The sequence below is a fragment of the Dama dama genome, chromosome 25 (assembly GCF_033118175.1).
Source record: "Dama dama isolate Ldn47 chromosome 25, ASM3311817v1, whole genome shotgun sequence".
NCBI lineage: Eukaryota > Metazoa > Chordata > Mammalia > Artiodactyla > Cervidae > Dama > Dama dama.
The window spans coordinates 22,221,471-22,243,438 of record NC_083705.1 but is presented as its reverse complement, the minus strand read 5'-3'; the positions used below and the strand labels follow the sequence as shown (position 1 = coordinate 22,243,438).

General features: G+C 34.8%; 1 protein-coding gene across 7 annotated transcripts in view; it reads right to left on the bottom strand.

The window, feature by feature from the left end:
- The window catches only part of ADAMTS6 (ADAM metallopeptidase with thrombospondin type 1 motif 6), a 278,395-nt gene extending 265,344 nt beyond the window's left edge, over positions 1-13,051 (bottom strand). For 5 of the 7 annotated variants that reach the window (XR_009690552.1, XM_061129691.1, XM_061129694.1 and 2 more), the window contains exons 1-3: positions 12,578-13,051; positions 5,346-5,718; positions 2,662-3,026 (exon numbers count right to left, since the gene is read on the bottom strand). Coding sequence is in view for 5 of the 7 variants with exons in the window: in XM_061129691.1 (XP_060985674.1) it covers positions 2,662-3,026; positions 5,346-5,442 (462 nt within the window). In the remaining 2 variants the exon portion in view is untranslated. Of the gene's footprint in view, positions 1-2,661; positions 3,027-5,345; positions 5,719-10,294; positions 11,323-12,577 lie in introns of those variants that run through there. The other 2 variants (XR_009690551.1, XM_061129692.1) reach the window with 2 other exon arrangements.
- Positions 13,052-21,968: the final 8,917 nt, after the last annotated feature.

The following is a 21,968-nucleotide window of genomic DNA, read 5'->3' as shown; positions in this document are numbered from 1 at the left end:
GACCTTAGAAAAATGGGATTTTAGAAAAACTTATTTATATATTCCATTTGATTAAAAATGTAACATGATATAGGGCTTCCCTGCTGGGTTAGAAGGTAAAGAATCCGCCTGCAATGCAGGAGACTCAGGTTCAATCTCTGGGTTGGGAAGATCACCTGGAGAACAGAATGACTACCCACTTCAGGATTTTTGCCTGGAGAATTCCATGGACAGAGGAAGCCTGGCAGGCTACAGTCTATGGGGTCACAGAGTTGGACACATTTTAAAAATAACATGATGTAAAAGAAGAATAAACGTGAGAATTACTAAAACTGGCGAATGAAAGTGTGATGAGAAAGGATATTTACATAGTATCTGCTCACAAATTTCTTATTAGTTGCCAAAGAGAAATGGAAACTTCAGTTATAAACCTGGTAGACCACCCCTAAATCAAGAAATCAAAGTGAATCAACACCACACAGTTTCAATAGGAAGCAAAGTAAAACAGGTGCTAAACGTGAAAGTGAAAGTCGCTCAGTCAGGTCCGACTCTTTACGACCCCTACAAGTCCACGGAATTCTCCAGGGCAGAAAACTGGAGTGGGTATCCTTTCCCTTCTCCAGGGGATCTTCCGAACCCAGGGGTCAAACCCAGGTCTCCCGCATTGCAGGCAGATTCTTTACCAGCTGAGCCACAAGGGAAGCCCAAAACAGGTGCTAATGAATAGGAAAAAAAAGAGAACGAGAGACACAGAAAGTTTCAATGAGGATGAAAAATGGATGAGTGACACTCTGCTATTCCCTTAAGTACAGATTCCCTTTAAAACCTTCTTCTCACCTTTGCCTTATCAGCGTCTTTCACCATTCCATCAGCAGTCACTTATATCAGCAATTCTCAAATTATTTGTTTCCAGAATAAAATTCTTTTGTAAATTTCAAAGCTATATTTTCCAAAAGCCAACTGGAATCTTTAACCTTTATTTCTTCAGATTCTTCACATTTACTATATCAAAATCACTATCTTCATCTTCCTTTAGAATCTGGCATTCCACTATCATGACTTTTCTCTATTAGTAAAATTCATATACGGCCCCATCCAAAAGTGAAATCTCAATCATCTTCAATTACTTTCTCTCCTCCATTTCACATCCAGTTCAATAATATTTCAATTTTTTAAAATATTATTAAATATCCACTATGTACTATATGCTAGGGAAGAAAAATCAATAAGACACAAATCCTATAAATTTTCTCCCCCAAATGAGGTTCAAATTCATTCTAACTGCTCCATTCCCAGTGCCATAGTCTTGGTATAGACCTTCATTATCTCCTATACAATCTAACTCATCTTCATATCTCCACTCACTCCTCTTCCCTCAACTTTCACAATGGAATTAGCTTTTTTACTAAATCTCAGATCTGTTCATTTGACCACCGTGTTAAAATGATCAATGGCATAATTAATGTTAATGCCAAATTTAAAGAGCTTGGTTAATGACTAAGAACAGTATTTTTCTATCATATTTAACAGTAAATATCATAAGTTTTAAAATATTTTAGATAATTTATTCAAAAAGAGGAATCTCTTTTGTATATAAAGTTTAACACTGCTTAGAGACAAAGAAACTAGTGATGAATATATTCAATGTGTCTATATTATAGGAATTAACCCAAATATTAAAATCTAAGTAATCATTTTGACTTATTAACATTACAGAAAATTGACATTTGAGCAAATTCTTATATATACCTATAGCAAAATTTTTTTTCCACTATGTAGTTCTTAATACTTCTCTGAAATTTAAAACCTATCTAAACTCGACTCCATACACTTTTTTATACTGAAATAAGACTGAGGATATGGATATGATAGAATAAGGAAAAAAAAACAGCTTCTGAAAATGTGAGTTGAGCATCAAAATGTCTGTACTCTTTTAAACCAATAAAGCTTTAACAGAACATCTACACTAGCCTGAAAAGCAGTAGATGAAGTGTGAAATACAGGAAGTAGAAATGGAAGAATGTGCTTTGTTCTATAATCATTACTATGTGCAACCTTGAACTGTGTATTTACCATTAGACTAGAATGGACTCAAATGCCCAGCATAGAACCTATACTCTTGAAATCCAGTTTCAGGATAAAATAAGATTATCAATTATCAGATAAATGTAGGAAAAAAATATTTTCTAAAGAGACACTGATTGATACATAAGATTTTGCTTCGAGGACTTACAAACCTAAATAGGTCATAAGTAATTTTAAGTTATGTTGATGAAAGAAACTTAAAGAGGTAATCAGTGTCATGGTTTCCTGCATAATACAAATACATACATACACACAATACCCTTAAGTTCCTCATCAATGACTGAGTTTTGTCTATGCATTAAGCATATAGTATTTGATCAGAAAAATATAACTCTAAAAGGAAATGAGAGGTTTCATTCACTCCTCTACTAATAATACAGGGTTTTAAATATTGTTCCTACTTTGAAAGTTCAATGCAAACATTATGAAAAAGATTATCAAAAGCAAAGGCAATAGAAATAACAAAAATTTTTAGAATGTTTCCTTCCCTAGATAAACCATATAAATATATGTGTGTATATTATTAATCTGAGAAAAGACATTTACATTGTGAATTTATTTCCCCATCAGAAATTTAAAATTATAACATCTACTTACCAACCCAACACAATTGCTTAAAGCCACTTTAGTTGTACTACGTTGATCTTGCAAGTATCCTGTGTAATGACAGTTGTCTAAAAAATCATGCTTCCACTGGGGTCCATCTTTTCCCCAATATTCTACTGTAAAATGTTTGGACACAAAATCTGTGTTGAGAGTCAAGTTTAGGTGAAAGTGCTTGCCATAGGCTGAAAGTTTAAAAAATAACTTAGATACTGCCTGTTGTGGATCAATAGGGTCCATACTCCGTCTTCTCCTGGAGTGTTTATCATTTTTCACAGTAAAGCTGAGAAAAGCTCCATTTTGATCAACTCTTATTGGAATAGTTAGCTGGTAGTGTTCTAGATAAGTCAGGAATTCCTCTTTGTAATCACAAGGCAGAAAATCCAGAAAAAACACATGGAAGAAAAGAAAATTTAACAGATCAAAGAAGTAGCAGTATAAGCAACTATATTCCTTAAAACTATGCATCATTATATGTGAAGTATGGGAAAACATATTAAGCAAAAACGAAAAAGCAAAAGTTTAAAATCTCAAGATGAATTAAGTTCCAAATATTCCATTCCTTAAAAAAGTATTTTAAAGTTTTTTGAAAAGTGCTTTTTTTTTAAAAATTTAATTTGAAAACATGAATTCTAACAGCTAAATTCTATAATACATAAGAATATTGGTAAAAGTACACATATGTAAAGCAACAGAATTTCATAAAGATAAAATGTTGTGAAAGTTACCCAAAAGAGTTTACACAGAACTTCTACAACCTTGTCGAACTTTTTTTTTTAATTATCAGTCACAATGTAAAATACAGCAACCACTTTGGAAAACAGCCTGGCAGTTCCTCAAAAAGTTAACCATAGAATGACCATCTGACCCAGCAATTTCACTCTCAGGTATTTTTACAAGAGAAAGTAAAACATACATCCACACAAAAACTTGCACAAAAATGTTCACAGCAGCATTATTCATAATAACTAAAAGTGGTAAATAACCCAAATGTCCATCAATTGATAAATGAGTGAATGGATGAATAATATGTGATGTATTCATACAGCAAATTATTATACAATAAAAAGGAATACTAAGACATGTTATGACATGAATGAATCTTCATAACAGCCTTCATAATCAAAGTTCATTATCTAATACTATAAAAACACTAGGCTAAATGAAAAGAACCAGTCACATATGATCCATTTATACCATTTATATAAAATATACAGAACAGGCAAACCTCTATGTGACAAAAACAGACCAGAGGTTGCCTAGGACTGGGGATAAGGTGGTCTGGAGAGAAGTGGGGAGTGACCGTTAATGAGTTCAGAGTTTCTTTTGGGGTTGATAAAAATGTTCTAAATTTGATTGTGATGATAGTTGTACAACTCTGTGAGTAAATAACTATAAACCAAGGAATTGTATACTTTAAATGGGTGATTATATGGTAGGTATATTACAGTACAGCTGTTTAAAAATTACTAGATCAATAAACAATTCAGAAGACTATTAAATATATTTTCCTCACCTAGATGCACTAAATATTATCAATTTACCTTCTTAACCATATCTTCCTTTAGCTAAGTTTATCACTAAGGCAGAACCAAATGTCTGCACATTGCTTCACTGCCTAATATGAAGTTCATCCACAAATATAAACTCCCATGAAACCATGACCAAATGGAAAAAAATTTAAAAATAATACTTATTTCACTTATAAATAACAGTTTATATTAAATGCTATGGCTTTGTTGATTTGAGAGCCACATTTTGTACATGTGGACTTCTTAGATATATATATCAATCCATAATGGTCCTGAAAACCTGGCTTATCAGGATAAAAAAAAAAAAATCTGTTACTATACATTCATGGGAGGACAATTCAAAAAGGTATGCTTTCAATAACTCTTTAAGAATTGGACTGGTCTGTGGAAAACAAAATTATCTTCATTCCTAGGACCTCTGGTAACATCTTTTCTATGATAAAAAGTTCAATTTTATGGACTAAAATTATGGGCTTCCCTTGTGGTTCCGTTGGTAAAGAATCTACCTGCAATGCGGGAGACCTGGCTTTAATCCCTGGGTTGGGAAGATCCCCTGTGAAAGAGAAAGGCTACCCACTCCAGTATCCTGGCCTAGAGAATTCCATGGACTGTATAGATCACGGTGTCGCAAAGAGTCTTGACACAACTGAGCGACTTTCAAACATGGATTAGAACTTGACAAGTTGAACTTCTTCTAATTCTTTTATCTAGCTTCTAGTCCTTAGATCAGAATTCTTAAGTTTGGAAACACATTTTTATATTAAGGGTCCACAAGGATCTTATGTCAGAATTTGGTTTCTATTCTTCTATAGCAATAACTTTTGGATTCCTTTTGAACATGATCTTTACTGTAAACCCTGACAGTGAGTATATTAGTAAAGTTAAGAATCAAAAGAAGAGGCCAGGGTCTTCTGAGGAAGACCAGTCAACTCTAAAATGCACTAGATGTTAAATACCAGTAGGACAAGTTAAAAGACTATTATAGTCATTAACATTTTGGAAACTAGCACTGAATTGACACAGTAGGTCTCTGCTCCTACCATTATACATCTCAAAGAAAATGTTCATTCAACTAAATATTCAGAATCTTTCCTTGTTAGATTAATAGCAATATTTTTTTGTCAGTTTCAAAAGCAGGAATCCTACCTTGAGAACTGTATGAAAGCCTGTAGTCACTCTGAAATTCCGATGAAGCCATGACGAGGCTCAAAATCCAGGTCAACGTCTTCCACAAAATTTCCATAATTTAGATAACTGGATGATTTTTTAGAGGGCTACCTATGTTCTAGAGAGTCAATACCATACCAAAATCGAAGCATAACAATTTTATTTCTTTACCACTTCTTGCAGATTAGTTATTAGATGTTCCACTATTTAGCAGGTATTTTTTCCCAACATCTCGTACTTCCTTCAATATTTGGATTCATTTTCTCAATCCAAAATGAAAAAAAGAATGATGGAAATTTTCATAAGCAGGGCATTAGGCTGAATAGTCACTAAAGTATGGCCATTTTTTAACCTAGGAAAAAAAAAAATTAAGGTTAATTGATAAACATTCTGAATGGACAGATCAATATTGCAGAATGCTTGCCAAAGGACATATACTACAAAATTACATAATTAAATCAGACCACTGTTGTCCTTCATAGTGTAAATAAACATTCACAAGACTAAGTACCAAACTGGAAACCTAAATGTTTAGAAGGATAATACCAAAGCTACTTAATAATCAAAGAAGGAACCTAAAGAGGATCATAAAAATTCTCTTCTTAAAACTTTGAAAATAACAATGTATAGTGACTAACCTTTTGATATAAACCAGGCTGACTTCACAAAGTTCATTTTATGAAAGTGATAAACAGTATGTGACTGTATTCTTTAACATTTAGTACACCTCTATCTAGAGTTTGATTTGTTGACTATCATTTTATTCTTAGAGAGTAGATCTACAAATACACAGTGGTATTAAGCAGCTATTTGTGAAAATTCAGACTGTAGCATAAATTAAACTTCTGAAAAGCTGAAGCATATTTACTGTAACCCTTGACCTTATCTGAAAATCTTTTGACTCATAAAGCAACACATATGAGACAATTTATCTAGAATATAAGTATAAAGAAAAGTAATTTGTTTTCTGAAAAGAATTTTTAAAAATTCAGTTCAGGTAACACAACAGATTTCATGTCCTATCTCATGTACTTTTCTTCTGACTTAACAACTTCAGTCAGAGGCCATGATTTCACATTTTACACAGAACACTGGCGTATTTGGCTACCTGAGTTTCTAGCACACATCACTTTAGAATAAGGAAACAAAAAAAGGACTAAAAAGTAGCTCAGTAAAGACAACAAAAGTTAGCCCAAAAAAAGAGGAAAAACCAAAAAGTAGCTTTAGAAACCCAAAGTAATACATTGAAGGTAGAGACAAATGGTCCTTACATAGCTTAACAGTTCATATTGTGTGTATGACTGTGTTATAGCTAAATATCTGATATTCAAAAGGTTAACTGTAAAATTAACTTATTTGGAATATTTCATCCCCTATAGTGCTAGAAATATTGGTTATTACAATATATAAAAAACCCATTATCATTTCAAGTTTCTTAAGTCTGTCTATAAATTATTAAATTGATAAACCTTGAAAAACTAATTCAACCAATCAACAACTGTTGCGTTACATGTTTTAAAAATGATGCTATAACAACATGGAGATAAGAAAAGATTAAGACACAATCTTTAGGCAATCATAACCTAAGAAAAAAGAAAAAACTCAAGACAAACTGACATATGCCATAATAAACTTACAAAAGTATTTATAAGAGATCAGATGAAGGGGATGACTTACGAGTCAAAGAAAGATAGGTGAAGGAAATGTTATGAAAAAAAATAACATTTGAGATACACCCTGGAAGATGAACAGAATTTGACAAGTCAAGTTTCTGGGGGCAATCATTACAAATTAAAGAAACAGATTCCACAAAGTATAGATGGCAAGAAAAAATGGAAAATATTATTAGTAATGATAGTAAGTTTGGTTCCTATGCAGAAGACAGGTATTATCTAGAAAGGTAGTTTAAGGTCAGGTCTAAAAACAAAGAGAACTTTAAATATATGTTACTCCTTTTAATATTCATTATAATCTTATAAAGTAGGTATTATTGCCCCTGTGTGAGGAATGGCCCCAGTGATCCTGCCTCCTAATACCCATGCCATTTTGTAACCTCCTTCCTTGGAGTAATTTGATTCTAACTAATATAACACCTCAACAGTGAGAGGATGTCACTTCCATGATTAGATTACAAAAGATTCTGACTTCTATCTTAACGGTAGACTCCCTTACTGGACTTTAATGAAACAAGTTGCCATATGGATAGGCTCACATGGCAAGGAACTGAGAGCAGCCTTCAGATAATCACTGGTTAAGAAATGCAGCCCTCAATGCTACTGCTTGCAAGGAACTAAATCTTGAATATGTGAGCTTATAAGCATATCCCTCCCCACTTAGGTGTTCTGCGGTGCCCTTAGTCCTTGCCAACACTTGAACTACAGCCTCTTGAGAGACTCTGAAGCACAAGACAGAGGAAGCCATGCTCAGGCTCCTGACTCATAGATACTGTTAATAAATGTGTGTTCTTTAAGCTGCTAAATTTATGGTGATAATTTTTGCACCAACTGATAACTAATACAGCTGCTAATTTACAGAAAAAGAAGTTGAAGCTCATAGTGGCCACATAACTCGAAAACAGCAGGGCACCGAGTCATATATAATATTATCTGGCTTTAAAGTCTAAATTCTTTCTATTATATCACATTTCCATTTTAAATTATTCTAACTTAATATTCAATAGCAATTGCATATGACCAGTATCAAACTAAATATTCATAAATGATGTTAATTAACATGAAATTTTAAGCAACTTGATACACAATAACTGTTTTATCTCAAAATTTCTTCTACAGTAATTTAGGCAAAACAACAGGCACTATATATTCTTTCTAGGCAAAAATCTATGAAGAGATTAAATTACACCATCATTCAATAACAGCACAACGGACCTTTGAATAATGTGTGAGCGGGCAGTACCCAGTTTCTGCAAAAATGTGAATTATAAACTACAGGAGGACCTCTACATATGTGACTTCTCCATAATAGATACAACTAATCAAGGATAGTGTAGTACTATAGTATTACTATTGAAAAAAAAAATTCTTGTATATGGGACTTGCAGCTCAAACCTGTGTTGTACAAGGTCAACAGTAAAGAAAATAATCCAGTTATGTTGACTCCCAGCCTATTTATGTACAGTCTCCAACTGCTTAACTGTTGCTTCATAAACATTTACTCTTCGTTATTGTTTTTTCAGATTACTTGAGTGTTGGGCATAAAAATATATGACATTAAGTGTGTCCCTCATATACTTTAATCTTCCTTTAAAGAGGAATATATAATAAACATATTTGAGTTAATTTTTTAGTAAGTAATGATAGATTTGTATTTAATCATATTTATCCTTTTTTTCCTATTTTCCTAGGCTCTAAAAATGACAAACTTATAATGAGCCAGGTTTAGGAAACAACTGTTTTTTCCCCTTGAGAAATTTCCTGCTCTTCACAGTTTTTTAACCTCTACTTTACCATCACTAGCACTATCTTATAAGTGCCCAAGTTAAGTAAGCAAGTATAACATTCAGAGAAAAAGCAGTATGAATTACCTGACCAAAAGTACACTAACATTTGATTTAAGAACTTGTAGTAAAAAAGAACATTGATGCATAATAGAAAGAGCAGAAGTTTTGAAGATAAACAAACCAGTGCTATAGTCCTGGTTCTACCATTGGCTACAGTATTTGGCACATAGGCACTCAATAAATTTCAGTCTCTTTCTCCATTCTCATTCATTCCTTCCCTCCTCACATTTTTCAAGCTTCCAGTGCCAGTGAAGAAATTTAATAATTAGTAAATTAGTGGGCTCAAGTTTAATTAAAGTCAACAACAACTAATATATCTAACCACTCTTAGTCACCTATACAATAAAAATGAACAGCTGAACTTACTTTCTGACACCTACTGGAGAATTTAACCTGGACATCATAAGCAAATATGTATAGGTACTAACTTTTCCAGATATAGTTTCCAAAATTCAGATTAATATTAAAATAGTACATAATTATCCAAAAAGCATAATGGCCTTACATTAGACAGCAGAAGCATTATGCTGTGGAAAAATACAAAAGGTTTTGAGTCCTGTTTTGGCTGCGAGTTACTTAACTCTAATAGATGTTTCCTCGTCTATAAAAACATGATTATGATATCTACCTTACAAAGGCTTGCTGAGAGATTAGATTATACATGATGTAAAGTGTCCACATGCTTCACTTCAATAGTTAAATAAATATTAGTCCCCTTCTCCTCAATATCTGACTCATCATTTTTCAAAGGCCTTCCTTCAAGGAGTTTCATGTTCCTCCGTCCCTTAAGAATGTGGAACAGTTGGATATGATGATGGAATCAACTAGGTCATATCATCTATTAGAGCAAACAGTAAAGAATTTAGGTCACGATAACTGGACTTACAACTACTTTAAATTTGAAAACAGAATCAAAACTTCCATTTTACATTGATTTTACATAACTTTTTCCCCTAAGACAAATGCACCAATCAGTAGAGTTAAGGGATCATTTACCTGCTTCCATCGATCAAAGCGACACTAAGTAGAAATAATTTTAAACAACTTAAACTTTACTGATTTCCTCACTAGTTCACCCTGGTTGAAGGGTACTTGCTTGTCTTTTTCCTCTATCATCTGTACTTCCGACTCAAATGATCTAGGAGTAGCCAAAGTAATAATTTCCTCTCAAGAACTATCATTATGGAGCTAAAGAACACATATGACATCCTTCTTGACTTCTTTCATTCATCTTAATTCTGATTATATTTTTAAAGCCGATTTTATCTTCACTAAGGAAGCAATAATACTACATTTCCTTCAGGTACTTAAATTTTTACATGTGAAAATTAATTTCTTATTTCATTTTCCAATTATTCATTCAACAAATATTTAGCTACCCTGGTGACTCAATTAGTAAAGAATCTACCTGCAATGCAGGAGACACGGATTCAATCCCTGGGTCGGCATGATCCCTGGCGAAGGAAATGGCGACCCACTCCAGTATTCTTGCCTGGGAAATCCTATGGACAGAGGAGCCTGGCGGGCTGCAGTCCATGGGGTTGCAAGAGTCAGACACAACTTAGCAACAAAACCATCACCATTATATGCTAAGGCTTGAAATACAAAAGTTTACAGGTCATTTGTAAATTCTGTGAGACTGCTTTCCAAGGAAAGGTGTAGTTAAGGAGACTTAAAACTTACCTAACAAGAAAAGCAAATGAGCCAAAAGCAAAATTACACAATATTATTCTATAAAAATCAAGTCCTAAATTACATATAGTGCCCAACTGTTTTTTCCAGATGGCAAGTTAAATATGTTATCTGTATTATAACTTCTCTCCTGAAAAACAGAAACACCTTTTTCTCTTGACATTAGCTCAAAATGTTGATAATCCTTTAGTAGAACCAAGAGAGCTATCCACTTCTTCCACCTTTTACTCTTCTCCCCAGAAATGTTCCAGAGAATGTGCTATCAACTCTCTTAATATGTTAACTCTCTTTATTCTCTCACAAAAGTCACACACAGCATAAGATTTGGCATAGAGGACCATCCCAAAGCACCAGCAACTACTAATGGTTGCTAAGGAAATGAAGAGGAAGTAGTAAGAATAGACAAGAATAAGAATTAATCTTACATGCAATGGCTCAGACATGAAAAGTATTAAAGTATTTCAAGTCTTGAGGTTAGAGAGTTTTGCCCTTGAGAATCACAAAACTATTCATACCACAACACAGATTTCATTTGCTGCCATTTGTAAGAAATTGAATGAAGTTGATTTGTTTGAAATCAGCTTATTTGCCTCTATAGCTATTCTTCAAAAATCTAAAATACCAATGATCACATATAAACACTAAATTAATATAAACTGGAACTGCAGCTACCACTTCGGCGAAACACAGGAAAACAATTATCTCCAAAATTAATTTTCTCAATTTCCTTTCAACTACACCAGTCTTATGTTACATTTATTTTCCTGTCATGAATTTTGAGAGCTGTCATTCACACATCTAAGTTTCAGTCTAATCAACATAACCTAAAAAAGGAAAGAAAAAAAATTGTCTGAGAAATTTGAACATAAGAGTATGTTGAAAATCACACTCCAGTGTGTTTTTAAAAGTTCCAAGCAATAGTTCAGTTTCCCCTTTCCTCCGTCATTCTGCTCAGTCTCGCCCCCCCCCTCCAGCCCCCCCACCCCCACCCCACTTCACCCAGACAGAGGGTAACAGTCTGAGCTGCCCTGGTTGAGTTGATCCTAAAGTTAACATTCAGCAGCCCATTTCCAGACAGCAGCGCTAAATCTATTTGGATAAAACGCGTGTGACCCAGACAGTTGGCATTTGGCCCAAACGCGTTGCACCGGCAGCTCAAATAAAAACAAGAGTAAGAAACTCACTCTCTTGTTCCCTCTCAGTGCGCTTTCTCACTCTCTCCCTCTCTCCACTACAACAAGGAAAGAAATTACCAAAGACAGGAATTATAGTAAACATTATCTGAAGGCAGCTTTCCAATAACCCCACCAGCACAATCCCCTCTCCAGTCTCTGAACTTTGATCCCATATACCATACACACGGACATATCCCGATATTCAAGGCTCCAGAAGGTTATGAGCCTACCATGTCCCAGGTGGCCAAAAGTAAATCAAAAACACACGTTTCCATCTCTTTGATTAGCCTATTAAGAGCTTAACATATCTAGAGCATCGGGACTATAGCTAGCACATTAATTCTGCCCTCTGAGCCCAGGCATAAAATATGCACTTGTCTGACTACTTAAGACACTGACTTGAAACTGTAAAATGCAGGTCTTTTTTTAAGAACTGAAAATCAGATTAAAATCACATCATTATTACTTTCCCAATTACTACTTGGTGATCAAAGACCACAAAAATCATAATCAAGTCATAATTCACAAAACATGTCTATTTGTATAATAAACATATATTTCTTTTTGCATCATAAAATATTTGCAAGACCCAGAATTCTCCAACCCCCGACTAGTCTGGAGTTAAAAGATTTCTATCTGTAAAATGAGTTCAGTCAAGCTCACTCATTGCCATTAAAAAAAAAAAAAAAAAAAGAAGAAGAAAAAGAAAAAAAAAAAGCACACACAGAAAAAAGTTTTCTACGCGTTATTCGGAAGACAAGCAAAGCACAAGTTTTAATTTAAAAAAAAACCGGTTTCATTGAATATTGTGAACTCTTCCTTACCGTTTTCATCTTCAAATTCTGATAAAAAGTAAGTTTCAAACAATAGAGATTGCACTGGACGACTCACGTACTCCCTCTCCTCTTTTTTTTCTGCCCCCCTTTGCAAAGCCACAGCAGTGAGTTAGTTATTCTGCAGCCAGAATAAAACCCTATAGTCTGGCTAACCCGGGCTTTAGAGAACGGACTTTCCGATTTGGCAGAAAAAAAGATGCCTTCAATACATCCAGGCTATCATCCTGAGATGCTGCCTTTGCAAACCCCCTTTCTCTCCCGCACCCCCTCCCTCCAAAAAAAAAAAAAAAAGGAAAGAAAAAAAAAAGAAAGGAAGGAAGAAAAAAAAAAAGACTTATTGGGGGTGGAAGTGGTGCCCTCTCTTCCTGGACAGCTTAGTGCCTTTGCTATGCAAATAACATGTGAAGAGCATCAAAAGGTATCAGGAGAAAAGAAGACAAGAAGAGCAGGAAGGGCAGCAAAGTTTTGTTGAAGTAGCCCTAGATCTCACTACCGGCCCCCAGCCAACTTGAATTGCAGCAGTAGAAAATTTTGGCAGCTTTTCCTCAGAGGCAGAGCACACTGACGTCAGTCTGCAGATGTGCCGGGCTGCGTCGGGTGCGCATGTGTCCTGGGCCGTCACGTGGAGGGGGAGGGGAGGTAGAGGTACAATCGGGGTAACCAACTACCAGCCATTCAGAAGGGTGTAGACAATGTCAACTTTTCCACCCTGTGAATGAGAGAGATCCTGGCCCTTCTAACCTCAATCCCCTTCCCCACTCCGTCTCGTTTCCTCCTCTTCCTCTAACCTCTTTTTAGAAATTCTAGCTTGGTTTGTGATTAGTAGTTTCTTGGAAAAGGCAAGGGGGAGGGAGGATGAATGGCTTTAGATGAACTAATGTCACTGTTAAGATCTCTGGTATCCTTCTTCGTGTATTTTTTTTTAAAGTCCACGCAACAATGTTAAAAGTTTCACATAAACAGTGTCTCTGAGGAAACTATAGTAAACATCAGTCAGTGGCAGATTTCAAGACTCGGTAGCTACAAGTGCACAAAATGCCTGTGTGTGAGCTTTTTCTCCCCCTTAATATACCTCAACAAGCAAAATTGCCAACAAAAGGGAAAGTAGATTAAAATAAACTAAGACCAGCACATTTTCCATCTGATTACTGACTTCAGGTTATGTGGGGCTTTAAAAGAAAAAAAAAAGTGGGGGAGGAGAGAGCGGGGGAAGCGAGAGAAGCTTGCATTATTTCCAGATGAGGGTGAGACTGGATGGTGTTTTAAAGTGCAACCGGGGAAAGCTACAAGTATATATTTTTTAAGGCAGTATATTGAATGAAACTTCAATGACTGCCCCAACGAAAATAAATCCCAAGTCAGACCCCAGAGTCGGGGGAGGGGACAGATGCCCTCCTGCTATCTCAAGATAAACAAACAAAACCTGAAAACTGGTTCTTCAAGTTTCCTAATCCAACCCCTCCCCCACCAACGCCATACACACCAGCTGCCCGTCCACACTTTAAGGATAAAACAAGGCTACAACGTAGCACTTTCACTTTCATTTGCTGGGGAAAAGTCACTGGCATTAAACTGTGAGTGAAATGCCCAAATATGTTTTCCATGTCCTAAGAAAGCAAACAAAGTCTGGCACACAAATCGGAAACAGGAAAAAATGTGAAAATAGCTCAGGACAAATGTTGCCTTTCAGCGGTGTAATCTGCTGCATCATTTATCTGTCTCTACCGTTAAGAGGAGGGTAGGGAGAGGTTTAAGAGTTTCCGAGGGGAGGGGAGTGCGGGGTGGGGGAGGGAGGCTGGGAATTGACGCCTCGAAATTCCAGTTCGCTGTTAATGCCAAGTCAATTTCCGATGGCCAGAACCAGAAAGGGGAATTGGACCGGGGGGAAGGTGATGGGGAGGAGGGCGTTTCTGAATACCAGCTCTTAAGTTTCAAGCTTCTGTTAACACTATTGCTCATTTGATTTTTTTTTCCTTCCTACACCGGAGGTAGTAGGTGTAATACTTCTGGTGAATACATGAATAGTTGGCTAAAGAAGGCATGAATCAGACTGAGAACATCCAAGAATACAGTTATTTCTATTCTTCTTTGAGGACTGAAAGGGGAAAGCATCTGTCCACAGTCAATAGTTTGCATCTTGACCTCAATCAGTTATATCTGGCTCAATTCCATTTAGAATGTAGAAACATGACCTGAGGTTGGAACTGACAGTTTTAAATAAAGATGATTCATATGGAGATATATAGATATAGATAGATATTTGCATTAAAATATACAGGTTGGCAGTCCGTGGGGTCGCAAAGAGTTGGACACGACTGAGCGACTGAACTGAACTGACTGAATACAAATTGGCTAATCTCTTAGCAATAAATGTAAATACTAAAAATAAGAGTGGGCACAGAGCTGGCTTTGCATCAAACCACCTTTGAAATAGTAGTTGAAACTTATCCTTAATTTTTCAAAACCTGGTAGTAGACACAGCCAGCAGAGAAAATTTAAAGTTAAGGTATGAGTAGTAATCATGTCTATAAGCTGACTGGAAAGTTTTTACTCTCATCTAAGACAAACTGCCTTAGAAACAGCAGTACTGTAAAGGAAAGGAGCTTATTTCAATGAGAAGTGGACTTTGGCTAATTACTTATTCAAAGAGTGCCATCCTGCGTCTAAACAGAGTAATGAAAAATTTCCAAGAAATTCCTATCTTATCCTTCAAATGACCTAAGAAAAATAGCAAGAATAAGGGTAAAAAATTATCAGCATAAGAAATGATGAATTCTCAGTTTAACTCTGTGTGTGTGTGTACATTTTCACTATATGACAGAAAATTCAAACACATTCAAAAACAGAAAAATAGTACAATGAATCCCAATGTATCCATTATCCAGTTTTATTAACAAGTATCAACTCATGTCCACTTTTCCTATCACTGGTTCCACCCCACTAGATTACCTTAAAGCCAAACTCAGATAACATCTCATTTCATTCATTAAATATTTACTGTATTCCTAAAATATAAGGACTAAAAAAATAGCCACTACTACACTACTGACTTAAAACACCAATCCCTTAATTTCATTAAGTACTAGATTTCCTCAATGGCAAATAAAGGCTTAAAAAACTTATTGGAATCAGATCTATACACTGCATGAGGTTGATCTCTTATGTCTCCTTTTTAAAGAACTTTTAATGAAGTAGAATATTCATAAATAAAAGTACATAAATATATCTTGATGAAAGTGTTATCCTAATGTATTTTCACAAAAAGAAGCTACCCGTGTAACCATGTAACTTTTAATCTATTGGATCCCCCTCATTTCTTATCAGGCCTCCCTGGTGGCTAGGCTGGTAAAGAATTTGTCTGAAATGCTGGAGACCCAGGTTCGATCCCTGGGTCAGGAAGATCCCCTGGAGGCTGGAATAGCTACCCACTCTAGTGTTCTTGCCTTGAGAATCCCATGGACAGAGGGGCCTGGGAGGCTACAGCCCATAGGTCCCAAAGAGCTGGACCTGACTAAGAGCACATGCATTCCTTACCTTGCAATGTAAACACTGTATTAATATTTTGCCCTCCTAACACTATACATACCACTTCCATTAGCATGGAAATGTTTTAGTGCACTACCCAGACATTATTTTTTAGTTGAATCATATGTAACAAATTTAAATCAAACCCTGAATGAATTTAAGTTGCAACAGAAATTCTTTAAAATTTTTATAACGAACAATCCCCTACTCTTAGACGTTAAGTTTTTGCTCCAGCTTTCTTTCTCTTTTCACCGTTTCATTTTAAAATGACGGAGGAATTGGGGTAGAGGAGAGATGGAATGGGAGTTTGGCAAATGCAAACTATTATATGTAGAATGGATAAACAACAAGGTCATACTACATAGAACAGGGAACTATATTCAATATTCTGTGATAAACCATAGTGGAAAGGAAGATAAAAAGAGTGTATACAAAGCACTCACTTCTCAGTGGGAGACACATTGGCTTTAAAAAATAATAGTAAAAATGAATTTTAAAATTTTAAAAAGAAATAAAGATTATGGGCAAAGTGGAATTGATAGCAATCTCCCTACCTAAAAATATCTTTGCTATCAGTTTTAAAAATATAATTAAATGTAAATAAATGGACACTTTCAGGAAATCAAAGATGAAATGAATGGAAACATGGGAGAGGAAGAAACTTGTACACTACACACATATATTGCACACATGTGTGTATTTATTTCAGAGACTGAAAAATAAAGGTAGAAGAGATTGAGAGTCAGAGAAGAAGGACCAAGGGAATTTTAAGGGTAATAAAAATTGTAAGGTAGTTTATTAATGTATTATTAGCATATAAATTAAATTTAATTTTTTTAGTTAAAAATCAAGCCATGTCTTAAAGTTACTGTGTTTTCTTGTATTTTCAGAAAAAAATGAGATGAAGAATTCTGATTTTGTGTTTGTTTGAAATTATTAAATTGAAGCAAGTGACTATCTCTAAAGATGATGAGTTTTAAATTTACCTCACAGACATTAAAACCAGATTCCATACACTTTCTATACAAAACATTTTATTCTTTCAATAGGACTGGATTTGAATTTGACATAGTTAAAATAAATATCTTCTAATCTTTGAAAGACTACTTTAGGATTTCTTAGTTAATGTACAAAAGTTCAAAGCAATAAAGGAAAAGATTGGTAAGTTTAAACTTATTAATGAAAAATTTTAAAACATTTAAAAAAGCATAAACCAGAAAGTGGGAGAAAAATTTTAACAATATAACTGAAGCATAATAAATATAAAGAATATTGAAAGAACTCTCATAAATCTATAGAAAGTGAAAGTGAAGTAACTCAGTCGTGTCCAACTCTTTGTGACCCCATGGACTTGTAGCCTACCAGGCTCCTCCATCCATGGGATTTTCCAGGCAAGAGTATATAAGGGACAGGTCAAAAAAATTTTTTAATGGTATAAACAGGAAAGTAGCAGGAGAAAAAAAACTGAGGACCAATAAATGAGTAATGAAATGTTCAATCTTGCTAGCAATCATAGAAATGGAAGTGTTTCTTTCATCAGAGTGACAAAAATGTTACAATTTGATAATATCAAGTGTTTGGGAGGACTGGGCAAACTGGACATATAATATTTGGGGTTTTTTCCTCTTTTTTTTAAATTATTATTTTAAAAAATGTTTTATTTTATACTGGAGTACAGTTGATTAACAATGTTGTGTTAGTTTCAGGTGATTCAGTTATACATGTACATGTATCTATTCTTTTTCAAGTTCTATTCCCATTTAGGTTATTACAGAATATTGAGCAGAGTTCCTAATGCTACACAGTTCATCCTTGTTGGTTATCTATTTTAAATAGCAGTGTATATATGTCAATCCCAAACTCCCAATCTATCCCTCCCCCTTACACTTCTCCCTTGATAACTATAAGTTCATTCTCTATGTCTGTGAGTCTGTTTCTGTTTTATAAATAAGTTCATTTGCAACTCTTTTTACAGATTCCACATATAAATGATACTGTATGATATTTTTCTTAATCTAACTTCACTTAGTATAATAATCTCCAAGTCCACCCATGTTACTACAAATGGCATTATTTCATTCTTTTTAATGGTTGAATAGTATTCCATTGTATATATGTATTTACACACACACACACACACACACACACACACACACACACACACACCATGTTTTCTTTATCCATTCATCTGTCAATAGATATTTAGGTTGCTTCTGTGTCTTAAATATTGCAAATAGTGCTGCAATAAACAATGGGATGCATGATTCCTTCTCAGTTATAGTTTTCTTCAGATATATGCCCAGGAGTGGGACTGCAGGATGATATGGTAGCTCTACTTTTAGAGTTTTAAGGAACTTCCAGGCTGTTCTCCATAGTGGCTGTACTAATTTACATTCTCACCAACAGTGTAGGAGGGTTCCCTTTTCTCAACACTCTCTAGCATTTATTGTTTGTAGATTTTTTCATAATGGTCATTCTGACTGGTGTGAGGTGACATCTAATATATTGTTGATGAAAGTGTAAATTAAGTGCAAACACCACAAAGAGCAAATTTGGCAATATCTAATCCAGAAGAAGACGTGCATTTTTGACTCAGCCATTTCATTTAAAAATATATAACCCTAAGAAATTCTTGCAGATGAGCATCCACAATAATAAGTAAGGGAACATTATTTGTAGCAGTGAATAAATGAAATAACCAAAATGGCTATCAATAGGGAAAAAAAAAGTTGTAATCTATTTCTACATTGGAGTATTATATAGCAGTTAAATGATGGACTAAAGGCACATACATCAACATGGATAAATTATATAACATTAAATTGAAATGCTGCAATAGGATACATTATGATTCAAATTGGGATAGAATGTAGATATATGACTATATGTATATAAAGCTTTATTATAAATATTTTTAACACTAAATATATATCTCAAACTTACCAAAGTCCAAAGAGGAAGAACACAGTATCTCAGGGATCATACTAACCTAGGAGAGAAACAGGATGGAATTAAGGAGTACAGAGTGAGCATCAGCTAATCTATAAAATTCTGTTTAAAAAACAAAACAACTTGAATTACCACAAAATGTTAACAGGTACTAATTCAGGGTATTGAGTGTACATGGGTATGTATTAATTTTAATCTCTATATAATTTTAAAAAATTGCAACTTTATAAAAAAGGGAAAAAGATTACTGTGATTTATTGTTAGCATTTACCTGGCAATTTCAAAAATATTTTAAATTTGCAATCAGCAATATAATGATACATTACGGGTGAGCAAAGCTCACTAAAATTCATGTACTGTGTTTTATTTTATAATTTCAGTCTTTATATACAAAACTTTTTCTACAGATAGTGACAAAAAAATAATTTCACTTTAACTTTTCTTTCTTTATTTAACTTATTGAGTATGAGATCAATTGCAGGATTTTTTTTTAACTTGCTAAGAAAAGTGTGTGTATAACCAATTACTTTTAACTGTATTATACAAATATCTATCATTCAGAAAGGAGAAGAAAAAGTCAAAGAATATCACTGAGCTAACAGCAAAGGCCTTGATGTCAGGAAAGACTGGGGGCAAGAGAAGGGGATGACAGAGGATGAGATGGTTAGATAGCATCACTGACTCAATGCACATGAGTCTGAGCAAAACTCTAGGAGATACTGAAGGACAGGGAAGCCTGGTGTGCTGCAGTTCATGGGGTTGCAGAGTCCAACATGACTTAGCGACTGAACAACAATAGCAAAGACCCTGATATGCCAATAACAACTGCCTACTCTTCAGAGGGCAAGAGTATAAAAATAAAAGGCAAGGTTCTTCCCCTCAATGAAGTTACAGATGGACTGCAATAATTTACATAATTTAATGAGTAAGTACTCTGGGCTTCAAACAAGATAACTCAGTGCAGCCTAAATAATGATTTTTTTGGACATGAAAGTGAAAGTGAAGTCGCTCAGTCGTGTCCGACTCTTTGCCACCCGTGGACTGTAGCCTACCAGCCTTCTCAGTCCATAGGATTTTCCAGGCAAGAGTACTGGAGTGGGTTGCCATTTCCTTCTCCAGGGTATCTTCCCAAGCCAGGGATTGAACCCGGGTCTCCCACATTGTAGGCAGACGCTTTACCCTCTGAGCCACCAGGGAAGCCCTTTTTGGACATACATGTAGACAAATTTTGTGGTCGATTTTTTAGTTCTCACTTGAACTCCCAACAACATTCAATTCAGTTGATTGCTCCCAACTTCTGGAAATCCTAATGCCTGATGTGACTGTATTAGGAGGTGGGGCTTTGGGAAGATGCTTAGGTCATGAGGATAAAACATTCATAAACAGGATGAGTCTTCTTATAAAGGAAACCATACAGAGGACCCCTCAGCCCTTCTATTTTTGCAAATGAATGATATAATTGCTATTTTTGTCTTTGTAAACTATCTTTTCTCTTTAGTATCTTTGAAAATTCTTTTTCTATGATATTTTACAGCTTTATAAACTATTTCACAGTGTGGCTTATCCTGCCCAGTATTCAGTGTACATTTTTCTGAGGCTTTTAGTTCTTCTGCAGAAAAGTTTTCAGCTATTATCTATTCAAATATTGCTTATCAATCATTCCTGCTATTCTTTCCAACAGGAACTTCTATGTTGAAGTGCCTCAATTTGTTTTTTTTTATCTGCTCTTCATAATTTTTTTTTTAATTTTTCTGGATGAATTCGTCAAATTATCTTTCAATTAACTAATTCAATCTATAACTCTATCCAATCAAGAGTTTATCCTACTTGTAGAATCTGTATTTAAGTCACTATATTTAATCATATATGGGACATACAATTAATTCCTATTTACAACCAAATGTTGTTTCATTTGTTCCTATTTTTGTATTACAATGTAAATTAATTTCTCCCAGCAACCTCAAAATACACATTTTAAAGTCTTTGTCAGACTGTTTCATAAAATTAATTTCAGCAAGTTAAAGTTCTATTTGATGGTTTGGTTACATTGGTAGAATGTCTTCAGTTTCAAAAAACAAACAAAAAAAATCTGCCTCAGAAGGAAAATGTATTTTCTTGTAAATCATGCTCCCTAGTACCGCAGCTCTATGGTCAATTACCTGGTTCAATAACATCAGGATTTGTTACTTTTTTGAGATACTGCCACACTAAATATGCCAGATTCTTCCATGGCAGCTCTCCAAATGGTTACAAAATGGCTAAAGACTCATAGATGTTTCATGCAGATGTAATAACATCCACCAGAACACCACAAACCGTTTCATGTTTATTTTTTTAAATCAGTAAGAAAAATCTTTCTCCAATTCCTCAGTTCCCATATACTTCCTTTCCTTTGCGCATTGTTTCCACTATCATTAACATCTTATATTTGGTGTTACACTTGTTCAAACTGATGAATTAATATTGATACATTATTATCAACTAAAGTCCATAGTTTACATCGGATTCATTTTTTGTATAGTTCTATGGGTTTTAATAAATGCATAATGTTATGTATCCACCAATACACTTATCATAAAGAATAGTTTCACTGCCCTGAAAATCACCTGTAATTCACCTATTCATCCCACCCCTCCTGCCCTACCCACTACCAGTCCCCTAAAACCACAATCAATCGTCTTTCAACTGTCCATATTTTTGCCTTTTCCAGAATGTCAGACAGCTGGAATCATACAGTATGTAGGCTTTTCAGAGGCTTCCCTGGTGGCTCAGAGGTTGAAGCATCTGCCTCCAATGCAGGAGACCGGGGTTCGATCCCTGGGTTGGGAAGATCCCCTGGAGAAGGAAATGGCAACCCACTCCAGTATTCTCACCTGGAGAATCCCATGGACAGAGGAGCCTGGTA